This window comes from Urocitellus parryii, chromosome 8 (assembly GCF_045843805.1).
Source record: "Urocitellus parryii isolate mUroPar1 chromosome 8, mUroPar1.hap1, whole genome shotgun sequence".
Taxonomy (NCBI): Eukaryota; Metazoa; Chordata; class Mammalia; order Rodentia; family Sciuridae; genus Urocitellus; species Urocitellus parryii.
The window spans coordinates 72,500,497-72,512,692 of record NC_135538.1 but is presented as its reverse complement, the minus strand read 5'-3'; the positions used below and the strand labels follow the sequence as shown (position 1 = coordinate 72,512,692).

At 34.6% G+C, this 12,196-nt stretch overlaps 1 protein-coding gene across 1 annotated transcript; it reads right to left on the bottom strand.

Moving 5' to 3' along the window:
• Positions 1–1,580: 1,580 nt before the first annotated feature.
• On the bottom strand, positions 1,581–4,068 carry Cga (glycoprotein hormones, alpha polypeptide). The gene is made up of 3 exons (XM_026411291.1): positions 3,969–4,068; positions 2,725–2,909; positions 1,581–1,658 (listed from the first exon to the last, which is right to left on the bottom strand). Exons 1-3 carry the CDS (start codon positions 4,066–4,068, stop codon positions 1,581–1,583), a joined length of 363 nt encoding a protein of 120 aa, XP_026267076.1.
• Positions 4,069–12,196: the final 8,128 nt, after the last annotated feature.

Sequence of the window (12,196 nt, the reverse complement as noted above, 5' to 3'; positions counted from 1 at the left end):
CAAAGCTTCTTAAAAAGTACATGCACCCATTTTACCTTTTCACTTTGATATCAGGTGTTTTCCAGCATACCAAGGAACTGGTTTGCCACACAGAAATAGAATTTAACAAATCAGTGATGGTTGAAACTTTTTTGAAAACTTTATTTGCTACTAATGTTATATTCTAAAATTTCAGACTCATGTTTCAAAATTTTGATCTTCTACAGGAGAAGAGATTTTGGGGGGCTTTGATCTCCACCATGGATAATATGATTTAATGGATATGAAACTGTTGTCCCCAAGGCAAGGATAACCCTGTTTCTAGGTATACATGCTCAATAAAATATGAATTTGAGGGGCTGGGGTTGTGGATCAATGGAAGATCACTTGCTTGGCACATTTGAGGCACTGGGTTCCATTTTCAGCACCACATAAAAATAAATAAAATAAAGGTATTGTGTCTATCTACAGCTAAAAAAAATTTTTTTAATCATGACTTTGAAGCATGGTACTACTCTGAAGCATTTTGCTAGAACTAAGTGAAGGTGCTGGTATTCTACCTAGCCCACTGGTAGTGCTCAAAGGATGTCTTGCTCCTCACTTATTCATTCTCACCCAGCCCTGATCATGGAATATAAGATCTGATGCATCTGAAATTTCAAAGTAATGCTGTTTTAGTGGAGAGCAATGAGAACTTTCTAGGACCACCATTTAGTTATAGCCTGGATGCTGAAAACTAACAGGATGCACTTTTTTGTGTGTTGTTCTGGACATAAACCAAGTAGATAGAAACTTCAGACTGGGATTATCCTTCCTAAATTCTAGAGCAATGGTCTCTTTTATTTATTTATTTTTTCTTCTGGTGTTGAAGACCAAACTCAGGTCCTCACATGTACCATGCAAGTGCTCTACTGAGCTCTACCCCAGCTATGTATGTTTTAATTACATACTTCTACCAGTAAAAAGGTTCTGATCCAGTAACCTCAATATATGCATGATTATTTGTTTATAAATTGTATACATGTATTACCCTAGTAATGGATTTTTATGTTTTCATAAAATCCATCAAAATGGAAATTTAAAGGATGATTTAAAAGTGAATAGATATAGAAGATCTCATATTTTCTCCTCTGACCTCAGTGGATTTTCATAATTGGCCCACTAGTTGAAAGGACTCACAGCAGCTTCTAGAAGGCTTGGTGGGAGCAAGAATCTCCAATGTCAACTCACTAAATAGGCCAGGTTCTAAATCACCCATTGGCTCACTCCTTTCCACAAGTCATTTCAAAAGCAATTGGCTTTACTTTTATGAAAAAAAAATAATAATTCAATGAATGATGATTTTAAAAGCTTTATTTCCAATGGAATCAGCTTTTTATGGTCATGCTAAATGCTATAATTCATTCCAATTGAAAGAGCTAGGCTGCTGATTACACCACCGGATAAGGAGACAAGCAATGAAGCGGCAGTGTGTCCTTGAAGCACGTCAGAATGGGCTGATGAGGGAAAGGAGGGCTTTATCTTGCAGGTTAAAATGCTGAACAACTTAATTTTCCTTTTCACCAAATCATCAGTCATCCGCACGGCACTTTAAAATATGTTTAAGATTTGTGATAATAACAAGTGCTGCAGTGACACTCGGTATGGTTCTCCACTCTGGCATGTCCCATTACCGTGGCCTGAAGGGAAAGCAAAGAGGAGAGACAGACAATAAACCAGGATAAATAGGCAAAATTGGAAAATGTTAAATTGTAGCCAACTGAAGTAAATAGATAATGTTTGCATATTCTCCATTTCAGGATATATTTTCATTCTAAAAGATCGAGTTCACATCATGTAAGTAGGCTACAATTTCTCCCAACCTGTCATCCACACCCTGTTCTCATTCTGAATAAATCCAGCCCATATCCACAAGGCAAATGATGTCTTTCTTTTTTTCTTCATTCCTTCCTTCCTCCTTTCTCCCTCCCTCTACTTTTTTTCCTTTCTTTTCTTCCTTCCAATGTTGGGGATCCAACTTTGCGCCTTGTGCATGCTAGACAAGCACTGTGACACTGAGCTACCTCCCTAACCCCTGTCCCACCCCCCCCCCAAAAAAGCCCACCAATTTATTTTTATTTACTTATTTATTTTTCAGTAGCAAGGATTAAACCCAGGGCCTCATGCATGCTAGGCAAGCAGTCTCCCAATGTACTATATCCCAGCCCCCTGACTATTTTTTTTTAACTTTTAACTTTTTTCTTAGCATAATAAATATTGCAGGTATTGATGGGTTACAATATGATAACTTGACACATGTACAATGTGTAATGATCATGTCCAGGTAACAGCATTTTCATCTTTTTAAACACTTGTCATTTTTTTGGTGTAGAAAAACTTTAATTCTTTTCTTCTAGTTCTCTATAAAAAAAATATAACAAATTGTTGTGAACTATGGTCATCCTACTCTGCTGTAGAATGAAAGGATTTACTCTTCCTGTGTAACTATATTTTATTACCTAAACTCCAACCTCCTTACACCTTTCTTAGCCTTTGGAGGCTACTATTCTACTCTCTTCTTTTATGAAACCAACCTTCTTAAATTAGTTGACTTTTAAGTAAAGTGTACAAATGCAACCCCTGACTACAAATGACCAAGAAAAGATAGGTCATTAGATACCTTCAGCATTAAATGCCATGGATATGCTCTATAGCTATGACTCTGGTGGGCTATTAAAACTTTTCTAATGCCCTTGAAGTTCTTACCTTGGTAAAGGATTTGGCCACACAACATGTGGCCTCTGAGGTGATGTTCTTTGGTACCAGCATTGTCTTCTTGGATCTTGCTGGAGTGGGGTATGCCCGAGAGAAGCAGCAGCCCATGCACTGATAAATGGGGGCACCCAGCTTGGAGAAATATTTGTTTTCTTTTAGCTTACATTCTGGGCAACCTATCAGACAAGATAAAACAAAAAAAGAAGTCAAATAATCCAAAAAGGATTTGAAGAGAAACTATGAATTTTTCCTTATTATGGGATAGCAAATATTCTTTTTCTCCATGGAGAATACAGAATTAAGTAAATACTTTTGGCTGTATGCTGGTTTTCATATATAATATATATTTATACTGATTAGAGTTATCTTCCCAGGAAAACAATTTTTGCAGAGCTGCATGGGAAATTTTAGTTGTAGTGGTTTGTCTCTCTTCAAGCATGGAATCTTTATCCTAAAGCTAATAGTATGCTTAGAGCGAGCACAAAACTTGACAGATGAAAATGCTATGTTTATCCGAAAGGAGAGTTTTGCCCAGAGGCAAAATATTTTCCCCTTTAGAATCTGCTATTGTTTTTTTCCCTGTAGAAACTCCAAATACTGACAGAGAAAAATATGTCAGAATTAAGACAGCTTGGTGAGTGTAGATAGAGAGCCTATAGATAGAGAGCCTAATATTACAACAGGCATCTGCACTTGGGACCAAGGATTAAAATATTACCATTCATCTAGAGAAAAAGCATAACCAGCAGTAGCTTACAATTTCAAAGCTGATGGAATTATATCAGCCACTATATGAGATTCTCAAACAATACAGCCAAATTTACTGCATAAAATGGTTTTGTTTTTCTCACTTGTTAACTGATGTGAAAATTCATCGACAGAGGCAACGTTAAAATCTTCTCAAATCTTCTGAGAGAAATGGAAGGGTGGGGGACTGAGCTAACTGAGAGCATTTTCTTCTTGTAAAATCCTGATAAAGAATAATAAGAAATCTATTTCAGATGAAAATGTACAGGCTGCTATTTAAGTGGATGTGTAAGATATCATTTTCACTGTACATTTTCTGAACCTAATTTGATTTTATGTTCACTGTCTACAAGTGCCTTGATATGTAACCAGCAGTGAAGATTTATCACATTTGAAAAGGAGGTAGAAATGTGATTAATGGAGTTATTGATGTACATCTAGAAATGCACGTTGTCCTTATTACTTCAAACACAAGTTTGGTCACGTACCCTGCATTGCAAACTCTCCATCAGGAAAGGAATGGAGAATATGCAGAAACACAGACAATGTGACCAGAATGACAGCTGCATATTTTCTGTAATAATCCATGGCTCTTCTGAAATAAAGACATGACAAAATCATCATCTTCATTATCACCATCATTGTCATATCATCATCATCATCATCATCATCATCATCATCATCATCATCTCAGATTACCAGTTGTAACAACAATCATCAGTTTTAACCTTATTATTTATAATAGTGACCAAAGGATGTTGCTTTCAGCTTTCAATATACTCTAAAGCCACATAAACAACAAAAAAACCCACAAATGTTCTTTTTTTATTTTTTAATAGTTGTAGATAGACAGCATACCTTTATTTTATTTATTTATTTTTTTAATGTGGTGCTGAGGATCAAACCCAGTGCCTCACACATGCTAGGCAAGCACTCTGCCACTGAGCTACAGCCTCAGCCTGCAAGTCTTCTTTAGGAAAGAGATAGGAAACTGAATCTTTCCATTTCTCACATAAACAAGTGAATCTGGCTTAATAATAACAATAATAAATTCTCTTTTAAAATATGCCATCCCTTGGGCTGGGATTGTGGCTCAGTAGTAGAGCACACAGTGGTAGAGTGTGAGGCACTGAGTTTGATCCTCAGCCCCACAAAAAAATAAGTAGAATAAAAGTATTGTGTTCATCTACAACTAAAAATATTTTTAAATAAAATTAAATATGCCATCCCTTTAAGAAGCCTCAGTGTCCTCATTTGCAAAACAGAACTTAAACTAGATGATATCTAAGATGATATATACATCCATATAAACTTACATATGATATATAAAATATACAAGCATTTGAACCTATCCTTTCTATTTCTATATCCCCAAGCTGGAGAATTTGGGGGTGGGGGGGTGAATGTTAGTCCCTCCTGCATTTTATTCACTGATGGCAGGTGATCTGTAAGTCTCATCAATGACTAGATACCAACCTAGCTGTATGGCAAGGGCAGACAATAGAGAGTGTTAATCAAAGTTCTCTATTTAGAGCTGGGTGCAGTGGTGCACGCCTATAATCCAGCAATTTGGGAGGCTGAAGCAAGAGATTAGAAAATTCAGTCAGCCTGGACAATTTAAAAAGACCTTGCCTCAAAATAAAATAAAAAAGGAAAAGGGTCTAGAGACTTAGCTCAGAAGTAGAAGCCTTCTGGGTTAAATTCCCAGTACTGGGGGAAAAAAAATAGCACTCCTTGCCTTACACCTGTCAACCAGTTTTACCTAAGGATTCTGAGTGCTATCCAAGTCAGCTAAGGTATTGACCATATCCAGGCATTGACCTCACTGCCCCTGAAAATAAGGAGACAGAAAATTAGATTTTATCCCAAAATGTCTAGGGAACATCTCATGTGAGAGCAAAGGGGTAATTTTTTTTATCCGTGTTTTTAAGTGAAAGTGTTATGGATTATTCATGTCCAATCCATGAGAGATAAGAGGCAGAGTCATTTACTAACTAAAAAAACAATTCAGAACATTTAAAGGCAAAAACAACACCAATTACAGTAGAAAATATAAGAGGAAAGAACAGTTCCCAACTCATTTAATGAGGCAAGGATTAACCTGACACCAAAACCAAAGACAGTACAAAGAAAGAAAACTATAAACAGTATCTCTCATGAAATGAAATGCAAAAATCCCAAACAAAATATTAGTGAACTGAATCCAGCTATGTACGAAAGGAATTAGACTAACATGACCAACTGGGAATAGTCAAAGCATGCAAGGCTGATTCGGTATTTGAAAGTATAATCCACCATATCAACAGGATAAAGAAAAAAATTATGATTATTTCAACTGACCCAGTTAAAACATTTGACTATTTCTAATACTCTCATGGAAAAAACTTTCAGTAGAGGCCAGGGGTATAGCTCAGTGGTAAAGTGCATGGCTCTGGGTTCAATCAGCAGCATCCAAAAAAAAAAATTTCCAGAAAATCAGAATTAAAGGATTTTTCTCAACTTGATGACTAACATTTACAAAAAATCTATAGCTAACGTTATACTTAATGTTGGGGAGAAAAAACTGCTTTCCCCCTAAGATTGTGAACATGGCAAGATATCCACTCTCACTTCTTATTCAACATGGTATTGAAAATTCTAGGCAGTAAAATTGGGCGAGAAAATTAAATTAAAAGCATACAGATAAGAAATAAAATTATCAATACTCATAAATGACATGCTTATCCATGTTTTTAAAAAATGAAACTCCAAGGAACCTATGAAAAAAGTTCCTGGAACTAGTTAGTAAGTTCAACATCATATGACACAGATCAATATATAAAACTCCACTGCATTTCTATACACAAAAAAAATTGTGGAAATAAATTTAAAATACCATACCATTTACAACTTACCAAAGGAAATAAAATACTTAGTTATACATCAAACAAAATACATCTGGACTTGTATGCTGAAAATTACAAAATTCTGATGAAATAAATCAAAAGACCTAATAGGAAAACATAATTTTCATGGATTGAAAAAGTCATCATAGTTAAGATGCCAATTCTCACCAAATTAACCTGTGCCTTTAAATGAAATGCTATCAAAATCCCAACATTGGATCTGGGAATGTGGCTCAGTGGTAGAACACTTGGTCCAGTATGCATGAGGCTCTGGGTTTAATCCTAGAACTGAAAGGAAAAAATTCCCAGAATAGTTTTTATAGATATAACTAAGATTATTATTATTACTTGATAATAATATTGAAAGGCAAGGGATATAGAATAGCTAAAACTATTTTTTAAAGTAAAAACAATCACTGTTTTCAGTGTAAAGACTTCTCAGGAATGCAAGTGTAGCTGAGTGATAAGAGTGCTTGTTTGCCTAGCAAGTGTGAGGCCCTGGATTTGATCCCCAGCACTGCACAAATAAATAGATAAATAAATAAATTGGACACATTATATAGCTAAAGTAATCAAAGCAGAATGATTTTGGCAAAGGGATAGATACATAGACCAATAGGGCAAAGAAGAGAACTCAGAAACAGACCTACATAAATATACATATGCCCAGCTGGATGGATATATATATAATATATATATAGTTGTAGATGGACACAATATTTTTATTTTTATTTGTTTATTTTTATGTGTTGCTGAGGATCTATCACTGAGCTACAACCCAGCCCCCCAGCTGGTTTTTGACAAAAACAACAAACTAAGTATTTCAACCTTTTCAACAACTGCTGCTAGAGCTGCTAAGCATACACAAAAGGAAAAAGAAGAAGATGAAGAAAATTTAAGTTAAACCTCATACTATATATAAAAACTAGAGCAAAATGGATCAGGACTTAGGGCTGAGTGAAGAGAGAGTTTTTAGATTTGGCAGCAAAATATGACCCATAGAAGGGAAAAATGACAAATTGTATTTCATCCAAATTAGGAGTTAATCCTCTTTTTTTTAAAAAAAATATTTTTTATTTATTATTTTTTTTTAGTTATCGGTGGACACAACATCTTTGTTTGGTATGTGGTGCTGGGGATCGAACCCGGGCCGCACACATGCCAGGTGAGCGCGCTACCGCTTGAGCCACATCCCCAGCCCCAGTTAATCCTCTTTTAAAAGGAAGAAAATATAAGTCACAGACTTGGAGTAAGCATTTCTAAGCCACGTATCCAACAAAGGAGTGGAATCTAAATCATATAAAGAACTCCTGAAACTTAGTAGAAAAAAAAATATCCAGTTAAAAAATGAATATTGTGCTGGGCACAATGGTGTATGCCCATAATCCCACCAGCTCAGTAGGCTGAGGCAGGAGGATTGTGAGTTCAAAGCCAGCTTCAGCAATTTATAGAGGCCCTAACCAACTCAGTGAGATCTTGTCTCTAAATAAAATATTAAAAAGGGGTGAGTATGTGGCTCAGTGGTTAAGTGCCTCTCAGTTCAATCCTCAATACAAAAGAAAAAGAAGAAGAAGAAGAAGAAGAAGAAGAAGAAGAAGAGGAGGAGGAGGAGGAGGAGGAGGAGGAGGGCGGCGAAGGCGGCAATAAAGGATTTATAGATGAAAAACTAAGCATACACGTTCAGCATTTTCATCCATTAAGGAAATGCAAATTAAAACTGTAATTATCAGAGTGGCTAAAATTAAAAATATAACACCAAATGCTGGCATGGATACAAAGAAATAGGATAACTCAGACATTGCTGATAGGAATGTGAAATGTTACAGCTACTCTAGAAAACAGTTTGACAGTTTCTCATAAAACCAAACAGATACTTGCCTTATGACTCAACAGCTACACTCTTTTGGCATTTATCTCAGAGAAATGAAAAATGCGTTCCTACAAAACTTGTGTATAGATGTTCATAAAAACTATTTCTAATAGCCTAAAACTGAACACAACACATAAATTCCCTTTAAGAGATGAACGGTTATATAAACAATGGTACATCCATACCATGGAATAATAGACAGCAACATAAAAGATACACACCGAAGCTTGCATGGACCTCAAGGGAAGTATGCTGAGTGGAGGTTGCATGCTATAGAGTTCCATTTATATAATGCTGTTGAAAAATAGATTAGCAGTTTGAAGAAGTTAATGTAGGAAAGAAGTTGAGGGAGTCTTGTGGTGATGGAACAATGTGCATCTTTATTGTAACATCAATCACACTAGTCTATACAAGGGACAAAATTGCATAGAACTATACACACACACACACACACACACACAAACACATTCACGAGCGCGTGATACTAGGGAAACCTGAATAAGCTCTGTGGTTTGTAGCATTGTCAATTTTCTGGATTGACATTGTACTATAATTACATAATATAATCATTATTGGTAGAAATTGGCTGCAGGGTGTATGGACCTCCCTATATATTTTTACATTTTTTTGCAATTTCCTTTAAATCTATAATTATTCAAATTTAAAAACTTCTTTTATTTTTTAATGCAGAATGAGGTTTGAGATCACATATGATGTCAGGCACAGTGGCATACATCTGTCATCCCAACTACTCAGGAGGCTGAAATGGGATCACAAGTTCAAGGCCAGCCTGGGAAATCCTATATACATATATGAATATAACACAGTGAATCTCACCATCTTGTACATACACAAGACACTAATGAAAAAAAAACTGTAAGTAAACAGCAGAAAGATCAGTAGAGCAGAAGGAAGGAAACAGGGAGGGAGAAGTGAGAAAAGGGAAATATTGAGGACTGAATTAAAAATATTATATTCCATGCTTTTATAATTATGTCAAAATGAATCCTATTGTTATGTATAACTAAAAAGAAACAATGAAGAATAAATTTAACAAGTTAATCAGTGGAAAAATAATAAAATATTTTCTAAGAAGGGCTGGAGAGGTAGCTCAATGGTAGCATACTTGCCCAACATACATGAGGCCCTGGGTCCATTCCTCAGTCACACAAAACAAAACAAACAAAAAATGTGTGTGTGTGTGTGTATGCGTGTGTGTGTGTGTGTGTCAAAAACTTCTAGTGATTTTTCACGTAGACTGATGTAATATAACCATGTTTTTGATAGATATTTATATTAATCCCTAAAACTAATTTTTAAGTATAATTTGTTGCCCACAATCCCAGCCACTTGGGAGACTGAGGCAGTACAAGGCAGAACAATCACAACTTAATGAAACCCTGTATCAAAACAAAAAAATAAAAGGATTAGGAAAGTAGCTCTGAGGTAAAGTTCCCCTGGTTTAATCACCAGTACTAAAATAGTAGTAATAATAATAATAATTTGTCAGGCAGCAGAACAGTTTATAATATAGAAATACAAACTTGTAATTATGGAAGTGAAAACATATATATGTCAGTATTTCCACCTGATATATATAACCCTAAGTGACTTATATATAACTAAAGTTTTATTTATATATACATGTATATTATATATCACTAACATTGAATAAACCCTGTGTTAAGTCAGTGTGATCTTTAGACCCCCAAATTCTTTCAATGGTTCTGAGGTCAAAATGATTTCATAATAATGCTAAAATGTTGTTTGATATTTTGCTTTTCATCCCCTTGAGTGTTCAGAGAAATTTTCTAGATGCGGTATGGCATGTGATGTTCTATCAGATTGAATAAAGAAGCACACAAGTTCTCTTTCTGGGCCAGACATTAAAAAAAATTTGCACTCTTACCAATGCTTTTGTTTTGCAAATCATCATTTTTAAATACACATATGTTATTTGTGTTTATGTACAAGGAGCTTATTGTTTTTTAAATAAATAAATATTCTGAAACTTTTTCTACCATAATTCCAAAACTATTCAATACTAGTAGATACTACCTCATAAACCAAAGTCTTTTAGACTCAAAAGTCTGAGAATTACTCCCTAAGGAATATAAAAGCCATAGGAAAAAAATCATGGGATTAAAACTGATTTCCTTTTTAAACTAGTATCATTTACATGCTTTTTAAACTAGTATCATTTACATCATTTACATAACATCTCATATGTTATGAAAATTCAGCCATTATGCAATGAACAAATATATCAAAATTAATTCAGAGAGAAACATTTATAACAAGATTGCAGAATGTAAAAACTTGAAGCCAATGCACTTTTTTTTTTTCAGTACTATAGATCAAACTCAGAGCCTTGCAGCATGCTAGGCAAGTGCTTTACCACCGAGCTACATCTCAGCCCCAAGGAACATTTTAGAGTTTGCTTTATGATAAAGTAAAAAGGAGATTGAAAAAATGGAATCAAAGTTACTGTTGCTATGGCTTACAATAGCAGAAACTGCTATCTTTTTTGTCTTTATTTTTAAAAAAGATGATTTAACCTAGCAGAAAGAAATTAATCCTCAAATTCTAGGTGTTTTGGAAAGTTTTGTTTATTTATTTAGCCATGTTGGGGATTAAATTTACAAGCTGGTAGATGCTAGGGAAATTCCCTACCACTGGGTCACACCTTCAGCCCTGAAAATATCTTAATAATTTTTATCATCCCTATCACCTTCAGATATTTATGTTTTAGAATTTGGAATAAAAAATTAAGAATGGAGCAGGAAAAATAATTACACTCAGCTGGAATTTAGGATATTTTTCAAAAATATGCACAATGTAAAATCAGATTTACTAATCTTAGCCTCTTGTGATATTCCAAGAGAGTACCTTACAAAACATCATGGACCCTGTCTTCAATGTCCACTCAACATGTCCTTACCTCCTGCCACATATCTCATCAAAATAATGAGAATCCAAAAAAATGTGTGTTCTCAACTTGTACTGGAAGACCTTTCTCTCCCTTGTCAGTCTATCCCCAGAGTTCTTTAAGGAGCTGCCCAATTGCCAGCTTCACTGTGAAGATTCCACCCAAACTTAAAGCCAGAATAAATAAATGTCTCTACTGCATTCACATATCACTTTGCTTATAGTTCTTAAATGATGTCTCATGGTCCAGCCAGTTATGTACCTGTTATCTCTCCATTCACATGAAAGTTTCTTAAAGATAAATGCTATGACCTTTAATCCACCTCCACACTAGCATAAGGCACAAAATAGATGCTCAATACAATTATGTTCACTTGAAGTTTTTGAATGGTAATAGCAATGTCAATCATAAGTTGCTAACACAGAGTTGTAATTCACTATAAGGAACAAGATAACCCTTGAATAACAACTAAAAATAAAGGTTCAATTAAATAAAATATTTTCACATAAATTCATTAGTAATGGTATGCTCTGGCTTATGTAGTTGGTAGCTGGCTAACATGAATTTTATGCCATAGGCATAAAATTTTTATTTTATCATTTTATGATAAGATATAGAAGTAATATTAATTTAAAATAAACCATTAACATAATTGGGATTTAAATTGGATGTATCAGTTTCTAGCAAATTATGCATACCACTTTATGTTCTTGGAATAAAGTGGCAATGAGCAAAAGATAGCATTGTTGAAAATATAAAAGAATGTAATTATCATAAACCATTATTAGTTAGCATGTTTACATATTATTTATTGTGAGATATAATTAATGTATTAAGTGCTTTATGAAATAAACACTATACCAATGAACCATACACACACATACACATCTATATGTATATAAACATGCATGTGTGTATATGTATATATGTATGTGTATATATACATACATACAAACTACATATGTAGTTTGGTGTGGTGGTTGTTTCATGGTAGTAGGGATGGAACCCCTCACAACTACTAGGTAAACACTC

What these genes read in the sequence shown, in the direction of transcription:
- Cga (XM_026411291.1), bottom strand. Translation starts at nt 4,068, where the DNA reads ATGGATTATTACAGAAAATATGCAGCTGTCATTCTGGTCACATTGTCT. An exon ending in TGGAGAGTTTGCAATGCAGG is followed by an intron (nt 2,910 to 3,968) that starts GTACGTGACCAA and finishes CTTGTCTGATAG; the next exon opens with GTTGCCCAGAATGTAAGCTA. An exon ending in TGGCCAAATCCTTTACCAAG is followed by an intron (nt 1,659 to 2,724) that starts GTAAGAACTTCA and finishes CTTTCCCTTCAG; the next exon opens with GCCACGGTAATGGGACATGC.